The sequence below is a fragment of the Emys orbicularis genome, chromosome 10 (assembly GCF_028017835.1).
Source record: "Emys orbicularis isolate rEmyOrb1 chromosome 10, rEmyOrb1.hap1, whole genome shotgun sequence".
In the NCBI taxonomy this organism is placed as follows: domain Eukaryota; kingdom Metazoa; phylum Chordata; order Testudines; family Emydidae; genus Emys; species Emys orbicularis.
This window is the reverse complement of record NC_088692.1, coordinates 13,137,301-13,153,184: the sequence shown is the minus strand read 5'-3', so window position 1 is coordinate 13,153,184 and position 15,884 is coordinate 13,137,301. Positions and strand designations below refer to the sequence as shown.

Sequence of the window (15,884 nt, the reverse complement as noted above, 5' to 3'; positions counted from 1 at the left end):
TGTAATCCGAAACCCTCTTTATTTCTGGACAGACATTGCAAACTGCTTAGACCACATTCTCCAAGGTGTTTAAGGAGGGTGGAGTTTACAGTATTTATTTAGGTATTTTGCAAACCCTAATAAGAAGAGAACACTTGTGGCAATCGCAAAGAACAAATATAAAACCCGCGGCTACACTCTGAACAGCGCCACCACATTTTCTTTGTTATTGCTCCTAGCCCAAAAACCAGATTACAACTAGAAAAAAAATGGCTTTTTTCATGCCGTTTATTTCTGATCCTGCAGTAATTTGTCTGCTGTGTGCACTGCTTTTATTAGGTGCATTTTATTTTTCAGCTGGCTCTAAAAACTCACCTTTGAAACTGCCTCCTGGTCCACCTCCTCTTCCGATCATTGGTAACCTGCATTTGCTGGATATTAGACGGCAAGATAAGTCACTATTGAAGGTAGGGAAAAAAACAAAACGCCTTGTGCATGTTAAGTCTGCCTCAGCTAAACCAGTGAGAAGACTTTGTTGTTGTTTATTAATCTGAATTAAAATTTCAGAGCAGTAAAAATTGCACGATAATGTTGTCTCAAGCTTCCTCTAGCTCCTGTCTATATGGTGGCAGTATCATTTCTGATCAACCACTAAAAAAGGGCCCCGGGTAATGTGGATTTTTTCATGTAAACTTGATAAGGTACATGAAGTATCTAGTGCTTGTGGGATTTTAAATATGAACTTGACAGCTCTCATACCCAGAGGGCTTTTAGAGTATTAGCAAATAACTAACACGAAAAAGAAAAACCCCAGGAAGAAGTAAGAGGAATTCACTATAAAGAGTCCAACAGCCACATAAGAAAGGGTTAAATCCAGATGTTCTTATGCAGTTGTTACTCCAGGGCAAATTCCCATTGAAATCGATGGAGTGGCAGAACAACAGGATGGAATAATTTTGTCAAGTAGCTGGAATAAATACCCTGTGAACTCTTCTGCTAACTTGTAATTAAAACCACTTAGCATTGTTTAAGCAGAAGAGTTCTTATCTGTAAGAGGATGCTGAAAAGGAGCCTGTCAGGCTAGGTTCAATCCAGGAGCTTTGCTTTTCCTTACCCCAAGAGGAAAGTTTTGCAAAACTTCACCCTGGCGCTGTCTGAGCATGTTTCTTTCCTGCCCATCCAGCTCTGCCTCGGATCTGTTTCTGCCAGTGTTTAATAAACAGGGCAACAAATATTTGGGATCCTGGTGCATGACTAATGCTGCTAGACACTAGGGTGATACAAATAGTAAAACAGTAATCATTGCAGGGTTCCATCCAGTGTATAGTGCCTATTGGTTACTAACATATATCCTGAGTGCATTGACCTCACGCAGGGGTGTGTGTGTGTGGGGGCGGGATCCCATTCTGCTCACCCAAAAATGCAAGACACATAGCGGCTAGCAGCATGTGCCCACATGCTGCCCCCATGAAACTAGGGTTCTCTCCCCAGGGAGTTATGCTACATGCAGAGTGTCCCTGGGAGTCATTAGCAAACATGATTCTTTACCAAACATGAACAGGAATCTGCCCCCCAGCACAGTCAGCTCTGCAGACATACTTACGAGATTAGACACGGTGGAGGTGAGGCAGTATCTTTTGTTGAACCAACTATCGTGGTGACAGAGACAAGCTTTAGCGCTACAAGCACTCTTCTTCAGGTCTGGGGAAAGTAGCAAGAGTGTCACAGCTAAATAGAAGATTGAACAGATAGTTTAGAGTAGTTAGCAAAAAAAAAAAAAGTTCAGATGTGTCAAAATGTCGACATTTTTGGAATAAAACATTTAGATGTTTCCTTTCAAACCAACTTTTAATTTGAATTGTCTTGCATTTTATAATGTACAATAGAATAGAATACAATATAGTGGAATATAAAGTCAAAAAATCAAAATGAAACATTTGGATGGAGCCAAAACATTTTTTTTTTAAATATTTTCTTTCATGGAGAATTTTGCAATTTTCAGTTTTCATTCCAAATCAGACCAAAAAGAAATTTAAAAAACTTGAAATCCTGCATGAAATGGATTTCTGTTCTTTTCACAGCTCTAGCAATACGCCTTTAAGTGAGTCACAATCGCTATACGAATTGTTATACATTTTGTAATAACAGGTCTGTTTGTATCTATCTTTCTCTTATTCCTCCACTTTGTTTATTAACTGATCCCCATTCTTTAGGGGTCTGTTTGGTTTTTATTCTCGTTCTTCTTAAGAACAAAACCAGACTATTAGCTTCCTGTAGACCTGAGAATATTCTCTTGTGGCACTGAGCTCAAACATCCAGCTAATAGTCTATACCAGTCTATAGACTATACCAGAACTATCCTTTTAATGACTATACTTCAGCTACCTGACATGGAATGTTTCCCCCCCTTTCTAACTACCCAGCATTGTTTCTGAATCAAGAATAGACATTAGTGACTTCCTAGATTTTCACTGACTAAATTAAGAGACGTGCAAAGAGTAAACAAAGTGTGTAAACACTGAGGATTTATGAATATCTCATTTTTAATGTTCAAGAGTATGTAAAAGTATGAGTTTGTTTAAAATACATGGGGCCAGATTTCCTAGTCTGAATGCCACCGAGTTGGAGATTGGGCTGACGCGTGTGTGGTTTTCCCCACACAGAAGAGGATTGTGCTCCTACTAGACCAATGGAATTTAGTGCCGAACTCATGCATATGCTAGTCAGATTAGTGCTATAAACAAATACACCAGCATAAGCCTTGGGTCTGAAGAGGAAATGAGGGGTTTCTTAATGCGCTCTCTCCATTGGTGATACTAAAACCCTGCCTCTCTTCCAGCTAGCAGAAAAATACGGGCCAGTGTTCACCCTCCACTTTGGGTCCCAGAAAGCTGTGGTCCTGACTGGATACGAAGCCGTGAAGGAGGCGCTCGTGAACTTCACAGATGAATTTGTAGACCGACCCCCCATTCCAATATTTGAACAAATCCAGCATGGAAATGGTACTAGCCCTTGGAGATGTGAGAGTTTCAAAAGGGCTCAGCCTTGGCCTAACTCTTCTCCTACCGCCACCATGGCCTGAGAACTTCTGGAAGTCCTGCCCCAAGTCTGTATTTTAGCTAAACTGACCCCAAAATTCTGCTTCTGTGGTTTGCAGCTCTTGTCATTAGCGACAATTACTTTGGCAAACAACTTGGTGACCAGTTAACATCCTGAATTTTAAAAGATGAGGGCAGAATTTTAAAGGCACAATGGCAACGATGTGACTAATTCCCATAGGCAGCCAATGTGAGTTAGGTGCCTCACTGCCATTAATGCATTTTACCTGAGGTATCAGTTCATGAAAGATGAACCATACTGGATTTGGCGCTCAGTATTTTGCCTCTCTTGCCAGTCGGTGCTGCCATTTTGGATGTATTCATTCCAGAAAGTCCTGCCTCCAAAAATGGCCCTTTGTAGAACAATATATCACAGGTTCAGATAAGGGTTATGAGACAAATCTGTGATCCCGTCCCTCAAACAGCTCCATCGATTCCCCAAGGCAGTTCCTCCATCCCCATATCCATGATTGGCTTAGAAAACATTTTACCTGGATCCTCCTCTTATTTCTTCCACTCTCTAGCTCAAAGTTTAACTAGGCGCTCCAGCATCAGCTATCACACAGTGCTCCTTGATTACCACGTGTGATAGAGCCCCCCCAGTCACACTCTGAGAGCTGATCTCAGTGCTACAAACTGACAAATCAACGGAAGGAGGAAAAGAATTGGCCAGAGTCAGTATATCTGTAACATTGATATAATGGGGGGCAGTAGAAAATCTTTCACATTGAGCTCCTAGGTCAATTCTAATCCAGATCAGCAGTGATCAGCAGCTATGATGAGCGACTGACTTTTAGTTGAGCTGGGTGAAATGAGTTTGGTGGACTCAGCTTCATTCTCAGAGGGATACTGTCCATATCATACAAGCAAATACCAACACCAGTACTAAATAACAGACTTATTGGTAGCTGCAGCAGAGATGCCAAGGATTGACTAAGGGCTTAGAGACTCTGTTATCCCTTGACCACTAGAGGTCATGTCAGACTTAGGGCACAGCCTGAAACTTTTGCCTCTGCTACCCTTGCGGCACCAGTAGAATGGACCAATAGAGGATTTAGGTCTTCAAGGCTGTTAATCTGGCACATTACATCAGCACTAAAGTCACACAGAAAATATATTAAAAAATGGAGTGCTCTAAATGCCTGGTTGCCTCCCACATGAGTGTGATGGCAAAAACTGAACTGGGAGGAAAACTATTTCCATGAAAAGAACAGGAGTACTTGTGGCACCTTAGAGACTAACAAATTTATTAGAGCATAAGCTTTCGTGGGCTACAACCCACTGGGGTTGTAGCCCACGAAAGCTTATGCTCTAATAAATTTGTTAGTCTCTAAGGTGCCACAAGTACTCCTGTTCTTTTTGCGTATACAGACTAACACGGCTGCTACTCTGAAATATTTCCATGAAGTAAAAGATGGCTGGGATTGATGGACGGAGCTGGGAGGAGGACATAGAAATGAATGGCAAATGGGATAATGGAACAGCAAGGAGAAATGGAGGGAGAGAAACTGTGGAGATATTCTCATATTCTTTTAAGTAGAGTTAGGATCCCCTTGAGTTCTACGTTCTCAGCAATCACATATACCTCACATATACCTCAGGTGTATTCTTTTCTAATGGAGAGCTGTGGAGAACGACACGAAGATTCACTGTGTCAACCATGCGCAACCTTGGAATGGGGAAAAAGCTGATAGAGGAAAAAATTCTTGAAGAGCTTCATTTACTTATTGAGACAATCAAATCTTCCAGAGGTGAGCTGGGAAATATTAAGGTTAAATATCGCATTGCTCAGACTTTTCAAGCACCGTTGTAAACACAAGTCAGTGGTGAGGCTGTGGCATGAGAGTTATGTTTATGCTTTTGTTTATTCTTATTACAGGTGAGCCATTTAGCCTCAAGTCATTTAACGCTGCTCCAACCAACATCACCTTTCTTATGCTGTTTGGGGACCGGTTTGACTACAAAGACCCAACCTTTGTCACTCTGTTAAGACTCATAGATGAAGTTATGGTTCTTCTTGGATCTCCATTCTTGCATGTAAGTAACTCTTTGTAGAGGTCCGGACTCACCCCTGCGGCGCCTCCTGCTGGTCGTCCAGGGAATTAGCTCACCAGCCTCTGGAGCGGCCTCTGCAGGCCGGTGATCCGCCTTATCCTCTGCACTGGCCCCCGTGTCCCTCCCAGGACTCCGGTGCCCCTTGCTCTGGGTGCTGCCCCCTGGCAATACCCACACACACTGGGTCTCCCCTCCCAGGGGAACCCCCACCCACTAACCCCACCTCACCTCAGGATAAGGCCACTGCCAGTCACCAACTAGCCCCCACTCTCTGGGGCAGACTGCAGTATAGGCCACTCATCATCAGCAAGGTTGGGTTTGGACCTGCTGCCTTGGCCTAGCCCTGGGCTGCCCTCTGCAACCCCCAGTACCCCTTGGCCTTCTCCTAGGCTGCAGCCTGGGGCTTTCCAGGCTGGAGCTCCCCAGCTCCTCAGCCTTTCCCCAGCCCTGCTCCACTACAGGTACCCTGTGTCTAGCTCCCTGCAGCCAGGCCCTTCTCTCCCTGAACGCAGAGAGAGACTACTGAGCTCCTAGCTCCTAACCTCTGATTAGGGTGTAGCCCAGCTGCAGCCACTTCCCCCAATCAGACAGGGTTTTACCTTGCCCAGCCCCAGCCCTCTGGAGGGCTTTTCCAACCCCTCAGGGCAGGAGCGGGTGTCCACCCCGCTATACTCTTCCAGTGTATTTTGAGTCATACAGGCTCCATGACCCAGCGCAGCAGATCTCAGGCTGTAAGAACTAGCACATCCCATCTAAAAATCAATAGTACTCAGGATGCTGCCTTCATAATTATAATCAGTGTCACTAAAATGGAGTCTGAACCTCAGACCATATTTGAAACCAAGCTGTATACTATGTAATTGCAACCCGCCTACCACCATTTACAAATCATTGGTCTAACAGACTGAACAAAGGGGCTGTGAGTTAGGAATAACCCTGTTCTGCAGGGTTGGATTCACTCTGCAAGCTTCCCCAACTCTCCAGCCAATGTGCTTCAACCATGACATGGGAGGTAAGAACCCTTCTAGCCCCAAAAATTGAGTTCAGGCTCTGTGCCCTCTTGGCCTCAAAGCTGAGATTACCAGTGAGCATGAGAAATAGCATCAGCTGTATTCATGGATTTTGTAACATGTCCATTGTGTGGTGACTATTTTCCACGTCTATTAGTGACCTGTTCTGAATTATACTTACTAAACGAAGGTTATCTACATTGCATCTGTAACAAGAAAAACTTGTTTGGGTGGAGGAAATCCACTGGTTGGTTTATAGGTCCCTAGACAGTGTCACAAATCCACAGTGTTCCTGAGTGTTGTAATTTGCATTTGGATCATTAATTCAACGGGGGGGGGGGGGGGGGAGAAGGGGGGAGAATCACATTTCACCTGACAGCTCCTTCTGTTGTTCATGTGAGAATGGTCACGTGCAGGGTTTATTCCAGCCAGTTCATGGCATGTATCACACTAGGAAACTAAGGTGATAGTCGTGTTTTAGTATGAACTGGTACCACAGTATCTATTCGCACCAGCTAAGGTGATAGGTAATAGTGCAGAATGGAAGATATTGTGCTCATGAAACAGTTTACTAACACGCTAGTTTCAGGCAGCGATATATGAATAACTGGTGCCTGGGGCTACAACCTACTAGTTCTTGTTTTTATCAGCACAGACAAGAGCAACATCTTTGTGACCAGGCTGCTGATAGCCTCTGTGATACACAGAACAGTCCCACTGAGAATTGCTGTCTGGTGTGGACCTGAGATGAGAATTATGCTATATGAATTTTAGCCCTGTACTGAATGTTGGTTCCCCCCGCAAATTTGAGACTTTATCTTTTTAATTTATTCTATTTGTTCTTAAATGTTATTTCATTGTGCACGAAAGTGCAGCCTTTGCCTGCCTCGCTTGTATTTTCTAATTATAGTCCGTGTTCAGAGACTATGGCTGTGTTAAACATGCTTCATAGGAGTCAGCAAAGTACTTAATCATGTACCTAGCCCCACTGAAATCAAAGGACTAGATTTTGTGGCACAAAGTGGACTTAATGTGGCCAGAGGAGAATTTCCTTTGTGCAAGGGAACTCTCAGCTGGCATAGCCAACTCCTGCCCCAGCCCAACATAGGGGATACAGGGTCGGCATGTCCGGGACTCTTGGCGGGAGGGGCTTGGTGGAGCAGTGCACCCAATTCGTATCTAGCATAAGGTTCCCAAGGGACCCTACACCTGTGGTGTAAGTTAGAGCTGCTTCCTTTCAGCTTTACCCTTGTGCTGAGACCTGGCACCTCAGAATCAGGGAGACACAACTGGCTCCCTTGTGGCTTCATCCCTGCGTTTTAGCAGAGCTCAGATGCTGTAGAAAATCTGCTCCAATGGGACTGCTCATGAACTTCTAGTTAGGCCTGTGCTTAAGAACCTTGCAGAATCAGGGCCTGAAAGCATAAGGCCCCGCCCTACATTCAAATGGGCTAGCTTTACCCAGGTGGAGTCCCAGTGACATCAGGAGTGCTGGTTATCATTACAAACCTCTACAGGACAATGTTACAGACCTGTAATGACAGGCCGTCCCAGCACCCTTTGGCATGGCTCTTCCTGTATCTTGGCACTTTGGGTTTAACGCATCCATTTTTCTTTCCTTACTAGTTTTTTAATTTCTACCCATTCCTTGGATTATTTCTCAAAACCCACAAGATTTTACTTAAAAAAATAGAAGATGTGCGCATCATTTTAAGGAATTACATCCAGATCAGCAGACAAGATCTCAGCGAGAACTCTCTGAGCTACATTGATGCATTAGTGTTCAAGCAGCACCAGGTATGTGACCGAGCGGCTCCATTTACAATTTATTCTGTTTTCAACAAAAACACTTAACTAGCTCCTGATCTCAGCCACATCGACGTAACCTTCCTGAGGTCAATGCCGTTCTCCAGATGGAACTGAAATCAAACTCCGTTCCCTTACTTTTGCCATAATTTATCTAGTGAATGTTTCACCAAAATTGGATGTGAAAACACGACCCCACTTTATAATCTACGATCAACTGTTTGTTCCTACAAGAAAATCAATAGGGTTTCATAAAGGATGAATCTGACGCTTTGTGTTAATAAAGAAACCAATCATTGATCTCATTGTTCTAAAAGGAATAAGGAACTCAAAGGAAGTCAGTTGTTATATCACAGCTACATGTCCTGGCCCTGCATTTATTCCTTGCATCTGGCCACTATGATTTCTAAGACAGATTGATCTCAGTGTAATATTAAAACAAAAAACATTTAGACTCTACATTTTTCTTCTTTCAAACAGAGCGGGGCTAGGTATGTACACTGCACCTCCTAGCCGCTCATACTGAGCTGGGTTCAAGGATCACTATGCTCCAACAGTCTGGCAGGGGAGAATGTTCACAAAAAATCTTTGCACACATTCCAACCGGGCAGGTAGAGTGGGAGATGTCTCTTGGAGGTTTGAAATCATTGAACTCGAATCTCCAGCTGCACACAGAAGGGAATAGGTATTTACTTCCAACCCCTGCAAAATGAACTGCAGGGGTGAGTTTGTGAATACCATCCAAAGCGGAGCTCAGTCCTGCTTCAGATTAGAGATGGACCCCGAACCAATCACTTGTATCAAAACCCCTCTAGCTTCTGGGGAAGTTCAGCTCTCCATGCAGATCTGCACTGTGTGGCTCAGATCCAACTCTGCCCTCGGTTCTGAAATCCTCCGCTGGCTTCCCCTTGGCTCGCAAACCTATGAGAATGCCTGAAAATGCGATGGGCGAGGTGGGACTTCCCAAATCTTACTCAATTGTAATTTTGCCTCAGTCAGAGTGAACAAGAGCACTTTCAACACTAACTGAAACTTGTGTGTTTAAAGGAGACAAACAAGAAAGACAGCCTGTTTCATGATGAAAACATAATAGCATCTGTACTTGACCTGGTCATGGCTGGAACTGAGACAACTGCCACAACCTTGCAATGGGCCATCCTACTGATGATGAAATATCCAGAGATCCAAAGTGAGCCGCTCTATGGTTTCACTCTTTGTCTGTGCCTTGTTTTAATAAGAAAGTCAGGTTAAGTGTCCGATGTGTAGATGCCAATGCTGCTTTCGCCACAAAAGCTGCATCCCCTCTCTTTATTATTAGTTATTATTTGTATTGCGGTAGCATGTGGGAACCCCAATCACGGATCAGGACCCCAATGTGCTAGGCACTGTATGAACACCGAACAAAAAGATTGTCCTTGTCCCAAAGAGTTTGCAGTCTAAGTTGAGTAAGGCTGGTTTCTGTCTTCCAAAACTGGATTTTTCTATTTCCTGGAGGGAGCAGCATAGACAAGGGCTGTGTAGGTTGTATGATACAAAACAAAACAAAACACACATGCCTGAAATCCAGAGAGACTTGAGGTGCCCGAGGAAGCCAGGTTTAGGGTTTGCAAAATGTGGTTTGTTTTTGCCAAAGCAAATTCAAAAGTGGGGAGAGAGAGCCCTTCTGATGGGACACATTTGCGTTTGCATTTACTTTTAGAAAAGGTACAAGAGGAGATTGGGACTGTTGTCCAATCAGGAAGCCAGGCCACATATGAAGACCGGAAAAACATGCCATTTACAAATGCGGTGATACATGAAGTGCAGCGATTCATCACCCTGCTGCCACATGTTCCACGGTGCACATCTGTTGATACACATTTCAGAGGCTACTTCCTCCCCAAGGTATGTATCACTTTTTTTAAATGGATACCACTACGTTCCGCCCTTTGCCAACAGCAATGAATGGATACTTAGATACTAAGGGCCAGATTCTGCCATCCTCATGTGAGTAATTCCTCACTCCAAGAGTATCTCTGTTTGACTCAGGGGGGACTATTTGCAGTGTGAGGTATTCTGGAAGGCTGGCATGCAGGATCTGGCCCCATGTTTGCAGTTTCCAAGGCAGTCCTGGGGATTTAGCCATCTTCTAAACACTCTACATTGCCTTGAAAATCTCAGCCTGTATCATGTACAGTGCTCTGAATGGAAGGGTTCAAATCATCTATGCAAGTGCACCTGGTAGAAATCAGAATTAAAGCTGGAATTTGGCACAGCCAACAGGTAAAATCCAGGTTTCAGTGAAGTCCGTAGCAAGATTCACATTTACTTCAGTCAGACCGAGGTTTGGGTCACAGGAAGAAGCAAAGCTTAAACAGCAGGGTGGAGACTGACAAAGAGTAGATCAGTGGAATTCAATAATCTTTTAGGACCAAATCCTGCAGCCCTTCCTTGCCTCAGCCACCAGTACTCGCACAGCTACAATGTCCTTGCCCATCTGAGTATGGCATTGGCAGCATCATGTCCTACTCTGAATGTTGTTGTTATTATTATTGCTATGTGGTAGCACCAAGGAGCCCCACTCAAGGGCCAGGACCCCATTGTGTTAGGCACTGTACAACACTGAACAAAAGGATGCTTGTTGCCCCAAAGAGCACTGAGCAATGTACCCCTAAGAGAATTCCTCACGATCGGAGTGTCAGTTGGATCAGAGGTTTCATGTTGCTTTTGGAAGTACAGGGGTTTGTAGAACCAAACACCTCTTTGAGTTTGTGCTTCGTGTTGTATTCCAGGGAATAACCGTGATTCCTTCCCTCACCTCGGTGCTGCTGGATAAAACACAGTGGGAGACACCACATGAGTTTAACCCCAACCACTTTCTTGATGCTGATGGGAAGTTTATAAAGAAAGAAGCTTTCCTTCCATTCTCCACAGGTAATTAAGGGGCCATATCCTGAAAGGAGCAGAGGTTTCTCAGGTTCTGGTAGGATCAGGAACTTTGTATTAGGAAACAGAGCATTGATCAGGAGAGATCTATTTCAGTATTTCAAAAAGGACCAAGCAAACCTAATACCCAGCCAAGCAGAGCCAATGAATCTACAACAGACCTGACTTATCTCAGCATAAGCCTTCCCTCTAACAAAATGGATCAGTTCTCAACTGATACAAAGGTAGGCAAAGGAAAGGAAGGGTATCGGCTCCAAAAGAACAAGGAAGGGAGCCCAAAAGGTGCCAAGGAGAGGCCAGCCAAAATAAACAGGACTTGAATGATACCCTAAACCAGATACACGAGGCTGTACCATTGACTTACTGTGGCCTGGACACATCACTGAATCCTTTCTGGATTTCAATTTATTCGTCTGCAAAATACAGTCAATAATACTCTGTCACAAGGAGGTGGTGGTGTGACGGTGTACCCCATAAGGCTTTATGGGGAGGGGGTGCTTATAAATGTATGTATGACATAACTGGAATATGTTTTGTGCTGCCTGTGCCAGGTAACATATCTCCGTAAAGGTTATGGTCTACTATATCTATTCATCCTATTTGTACATATATATATCATTTTCTACTTGAGGTTAAGAATATGGGCTGTATGCTTGCTTGGTTTCTAAGTAAGCCCCAGCTGAAGACAAAATGGAGGGGCCTCCCCCAGGTTTAAATAGACTCTCTCTTGTGGGTGGAGACCTCCCTCCTCCCTCCTATGCAAAGTCCAGCTCCAAGATGGAGTTCTGGAGTCACCTGGGCAAGTCACATATCCCTGCATGACTCAGTCTTTACAGGCTGAAGCCATTGTCCACATGGTATCTTGCATGTCTCCAGGAAGACTTCTTATGTGGATTGGAGCATTCCAAGATGCATTGTTCCCCAAGTGTTTCCTGATCAGGTACTTAACCTGGCGAATTCCTTCCTAAAGAAGCTGACCAAATGCCTCCCAAAGCTTACTTAGAAACCAAGCAAGCATACAGCCCATATTCTTAACCTCAAGTAGAAAATGATATATATATGTACAAATAGGATGAATAGATATAGTAGACCATAACCTTTACGGAGTTATGTTACCTGGCACAGGCAGCACAAAACATATTCCAGTTATGTCATACATACATTTATAAGCACCCCCTCCCCATAAAGCCTTATGGGGTACACCGTCACAGGTGGGCTTAATTGAAAGATGCTAGACCAGGGGTGGGCAAACTTTTTGGCCTGAGGGCCACATCTGGGTATGGAAATTGTATGGTAGGCCATGACTGCTCATGAAATTGGGGGTTGAGGTGTGGGAGGGGGTGAGGACTCTGGCTGGGGGTGCAGGCTCTGGGGTGGGGCTGGGCATGAGGGGTTGGGGATGCAGGAGGGTACTCCGGGCTAGGACCAAGGGGTTCGGAAGGTGGGAGGGGGATCAGGGCTGGGGCAGGGGGTTGGGGCTTGGGAGGAGGGCAGGGGTGTAGGCTCCGGACGGCGCTTACCTCAAGCAGCTCCCGGAAGCAGCAGCATGTCCCCTCTCCAGCTCCTATGTGGAAGCGCAGCCAGGTGGCTCTGCATGCTGCCCCATCTGCAGGCGCCGCCCCTGCAGCTCCCATTGGCCGCCGTTCCTGGCCAATGGGAGCTGCGGAGGCAGCGCTTCAGGCAGGGGCAGCATGCGGAGCCCCCTTGCTGCCCCTATGCATAGGAGCTGGAGGTGGAACATGTCGCTGCTTCTGGGAGCCACGCAGAGCGGGGCAAGCCCTCAACACTGCTCCCCGGCATGGAGCGGGGCAAGCCCCAGACCCTGCTCCCCGGCAGGAGCTCGAGGGCAGGATTAAAACATCTGAATGGCCAGATGTGGCCCCCGGGCCATAGTTTGCCCACTCCTGTGCTAGACAGAGGTGTAAAATACTGACCTACTCCACCCCTCTAAATGTGTATTTGCGTGTGCATGGATGCGCACACATACATACACACACACACATGCAAACACGCAGCCAAGGTGGAATAAAACAAACAGCCCATCCCAAGAAGTCAAATGAAATTTTGACGGGCAAGGAACATTGCAAGGTATCAGAAATTTCCTGTGAAATTCCATCCTAATCCCTCTTTAGTGAAGAGGTGTCCTCTAACCAGCCTCCTTGCTGTGGCACAGCAATAAATGTTTCCAAATGCTGTTAATTTCCAAAGCTGCCTCCTTCCTGGCCTGCAGGTGCTGTTATCCAACAGAGTGCATTACAAGTGGGCACAGCTGGAAAGAGTAGCTTTACTAGGAGTTTTACAAATCCCAGCACTGCAGGAATCCTAAAGTATTGTAGAGGGAGATTTCCTGCAGAATCTCTCAAATCCTGCCTTGCAACCCGACACTTTACAGCCGTCTCTGTTAAAAGTCGGCTGTGGGAGCTGGGGGTCAGGAGTCCAGCTATGATTCTGGACCGCGCTTTCCAGTGTGGGATTTGCTGTGACAGCATCAGCCGTGAGTTTGCATTTTTGATGCAAAAATCATCAGCAGTGATTTTTTTGAGGTCAAAAGCCACATTCTTGCTTTCCTCTGATTTCTTCATGATGTCATCTCTCAGATCCTGTCATTCTGGGGCAGGGCATCCTGCTAAAAAAGAAACAAACTTATGGGAGCCAAGAACAAAAGACAGTCACCAAAGTGAGACTGGCTGGGTGATAGCCTACAAGTCTTCAAAGCATTCCACCTTTGGGGAAGGGAACGTTTCTCGAGAAGGTTGATTTTTAAGAGAAAGGGGTTGTTTGAAAGTGCTCAGGGGCTGGGGTGTCAGGATAAGTCTGTGGATGATGTCTGTGGACTACGGTTGCATCTGAAGATTTCAGCCTAGGTACAGAGCCCCATTGTGCTGGGTGCTGTACAAATACACAGCCAGAGGTAGTCCCTGCCCTATAGAGCTCACAATCTAAACAGACAAGACAGACACAGCATGGGAGGGGAACAAACACACAGAGAGGGGAAGTGACATACCCAGGTTCACACAACAATTCAGTGGCTGAATTCAGATCTCTAGTTATGTCCTATCCACTAGAGACCACAGCCTGCCAGGGAAGACGGTGCATAATAATTTCATGTATTACATAGCCTGGCAATTTACCATGTGCCTATCACCTCCTTGCTATATGAACATGTCTGACAAAGGAATCAACATGCATATCGTGGTAACATGAGCTACTGGCATAATCATCTGGCTACAACACAGATTATTTTGCTGTAACTATATGTCAGTTCAATTGGGTACAATGGTACACCAGGTACAATGCTCCTAATAGATCACCTGATGACTATTATGGGCAGGTCTTCACTACCCGCCGCGATCTATCGGTAGTGTATCTAGTGTAGACGCGATAAAATCGATCCCCGATCGTGCTCCCCGTCGACTCCGGAACTCCAGCTCACGAGAGGCGGAAGCGGAGTCGACGGGGGAGCAGCAGCGGTCGACTCACCGCCATCCTCACGGCCAGGTATGTCGACCTAAGATAAGCCGACTTCAGCTACGCTATTCGTGTAGCTGAAGTTGCGTATCTTAGGTCGACCCCCCCGCTAGTGTAGACCTGGGCTATAACATTAACATTAACCTCTGTAACGATTTCTCTGACAGTTAAATCTAATCATTTTTGACACTGCAGGGCGCAGGAATTGCATTGGAGAAAGTCTGGCCAAGATGGAGCTGTTTCTGTTCTTTGTAGGGTTGCTGCAGACGTTTACTTTCCAACCCCCGCCAGGGCTCACAGAAGCAGACCTGGACCTTGCAGTTCCTCAGACTACTTTTACTTTAAGACCACAACCTCAGTCAGCCTGTGTTGTTCTGTGTGAATAAGCAGGACAGAATTAGGGAATCATTCCTTTGTATTGACTTTGACGGCACAGGACATTTCTACTGGACGCAACAAAGAGAAGGCAGAACCTTGGAGACATGGTTAATATGTTCCAGATGAGATCGCTATTGCATTATATGCACTGCAGTCGCTTCACACTCTGCTTCTCATAGAGTTTAAAGGGCTATCGTGATCATCTATTTCCGGGGTGGGCACTTTTTGGCCTGAGGGCCGCATCGGGTTTCGTAAATTGTATGGAGGGCCGGTTAGGGGAGGGGGTCGTGGCCTGTCCCCCATCTCCTATCTGCCTCCCCCGGGACTCCTGCCCCATCCAACCCTCCCGTTCCCTGACGGCCCCCCCGGGACCCCTGCCCCATCCAACCCCCCCTCCTTCCTGACTGCCCCCCCCCCGGGACCCCTGCCCCATCCAACCACCCCTTCTCCCTGTCCCCTGACTGCCCCTGAAACCGCATCCAACCCCCCCTCCTTCCTGACTGCCCCCCCCGGGACCCCTGACCCCATTCAACCCTGTTTCCCCCCCACAACCGCCCCGACCCCTATCCACATCCCCACCCCCTGACCACCATCCCGAACTCCCCTGCCCTCTATCCAACCCCCCCAATCCCTGCCCCCTTACCGCGCTGCCTGGAGCACCGGTGGCTGGTGGTGCTACAGCCACGCGACCCAGCTGGAGCCGGGCCACGCCGCCGCCGCTGCGCCACCACGCAGCTCAGAACACTGGGTCAGGTCGGGCTCTGCAGCTGCACTGCCCCAGGAGCTCAGAGCCTCGCTGCCCAGAGCACTGCACTGGCGGCGGAGCGAGCGAGCTGCGGCTGCGGGGGAGGGAGACAGCAGGAGATGGGCTGGCAGCTAGCCTCCCGAGCCAGGAGCTCGGGGGCCGGGCAGGACGGTCCCTGGCCTGCGGGCCGTAGTTTGCCCACCCCTGATCTAGTTGGACCTCCTGCACATTGCAGGCCACAGAACCTCACGCACCCACTCCTGTAACAGACCCCTAACTTCTATAATGTACACGCTCCTGCACCTATGGAATGAGCTGTGTTCTGAATAGGAATATTATGGGAACCTGACCGTAAAAGCTACCTCTCTCAAGAAGACAAGAGCACCATTAATCTGGAATGGGCAGAAATGCTGTAGGGGC

General features: G+C 46.5%; 1 protein-coding gene across 1 annotated transcript; it reads left to right on the top strand.

Annotated features, from left to right (window-relative positions):
* The first annotated feature begins 248 nt into the window (after nt 1-248).
* Nucleotides 249-14,727, top strand: LOC135884555 (cytochrome P450 2W1). Its single transcript, XM_065411978.1, has 9 exons — nt 249-446; nt 2,819-2,981; nt 4,679-4,828; nt 4,957-5,114; nt 7,769-7,939; nt 8,996-9,137; nt 9,648-9,832; nt 10,720-10,861; nt 14,537-14,727. The coding sequence occupies exons 1-9, from the start codon at nt 249-251 to the stop codon at nt 14,725-14,727; spliced, it is 1,500 nt and encodes a 499-aa protein (XP_065268050.1).
* Nucleotides 14,728-15,884: the final 1,157 nt, after the last annotated feature.

Bases quoted from the DNA above. Each gene is read 5' to 3' on its own strand.
- LOC135884555 (XM_065411978.1), top strand. From the start codon at position 249: ATGGCTTTTTTCATGCCGTTTATTTCTGATCCTGCAGTAATTTGTCTG. The intron at 447-2,818 runs GTAGGGAAAAAA...CCTCTCTTCCAG, and splicing joins AAGATAAGTCACTATTGAAG to CTAGCAGAAAAATACGGGCC. The intron at 7,940-8,995 runs GTATGTGACCGA...GTGTGTTTAAAG, and splicing joins TAGTGTTCAAGCAGCACCAG to GAGACAAACAAGAAAGACAG.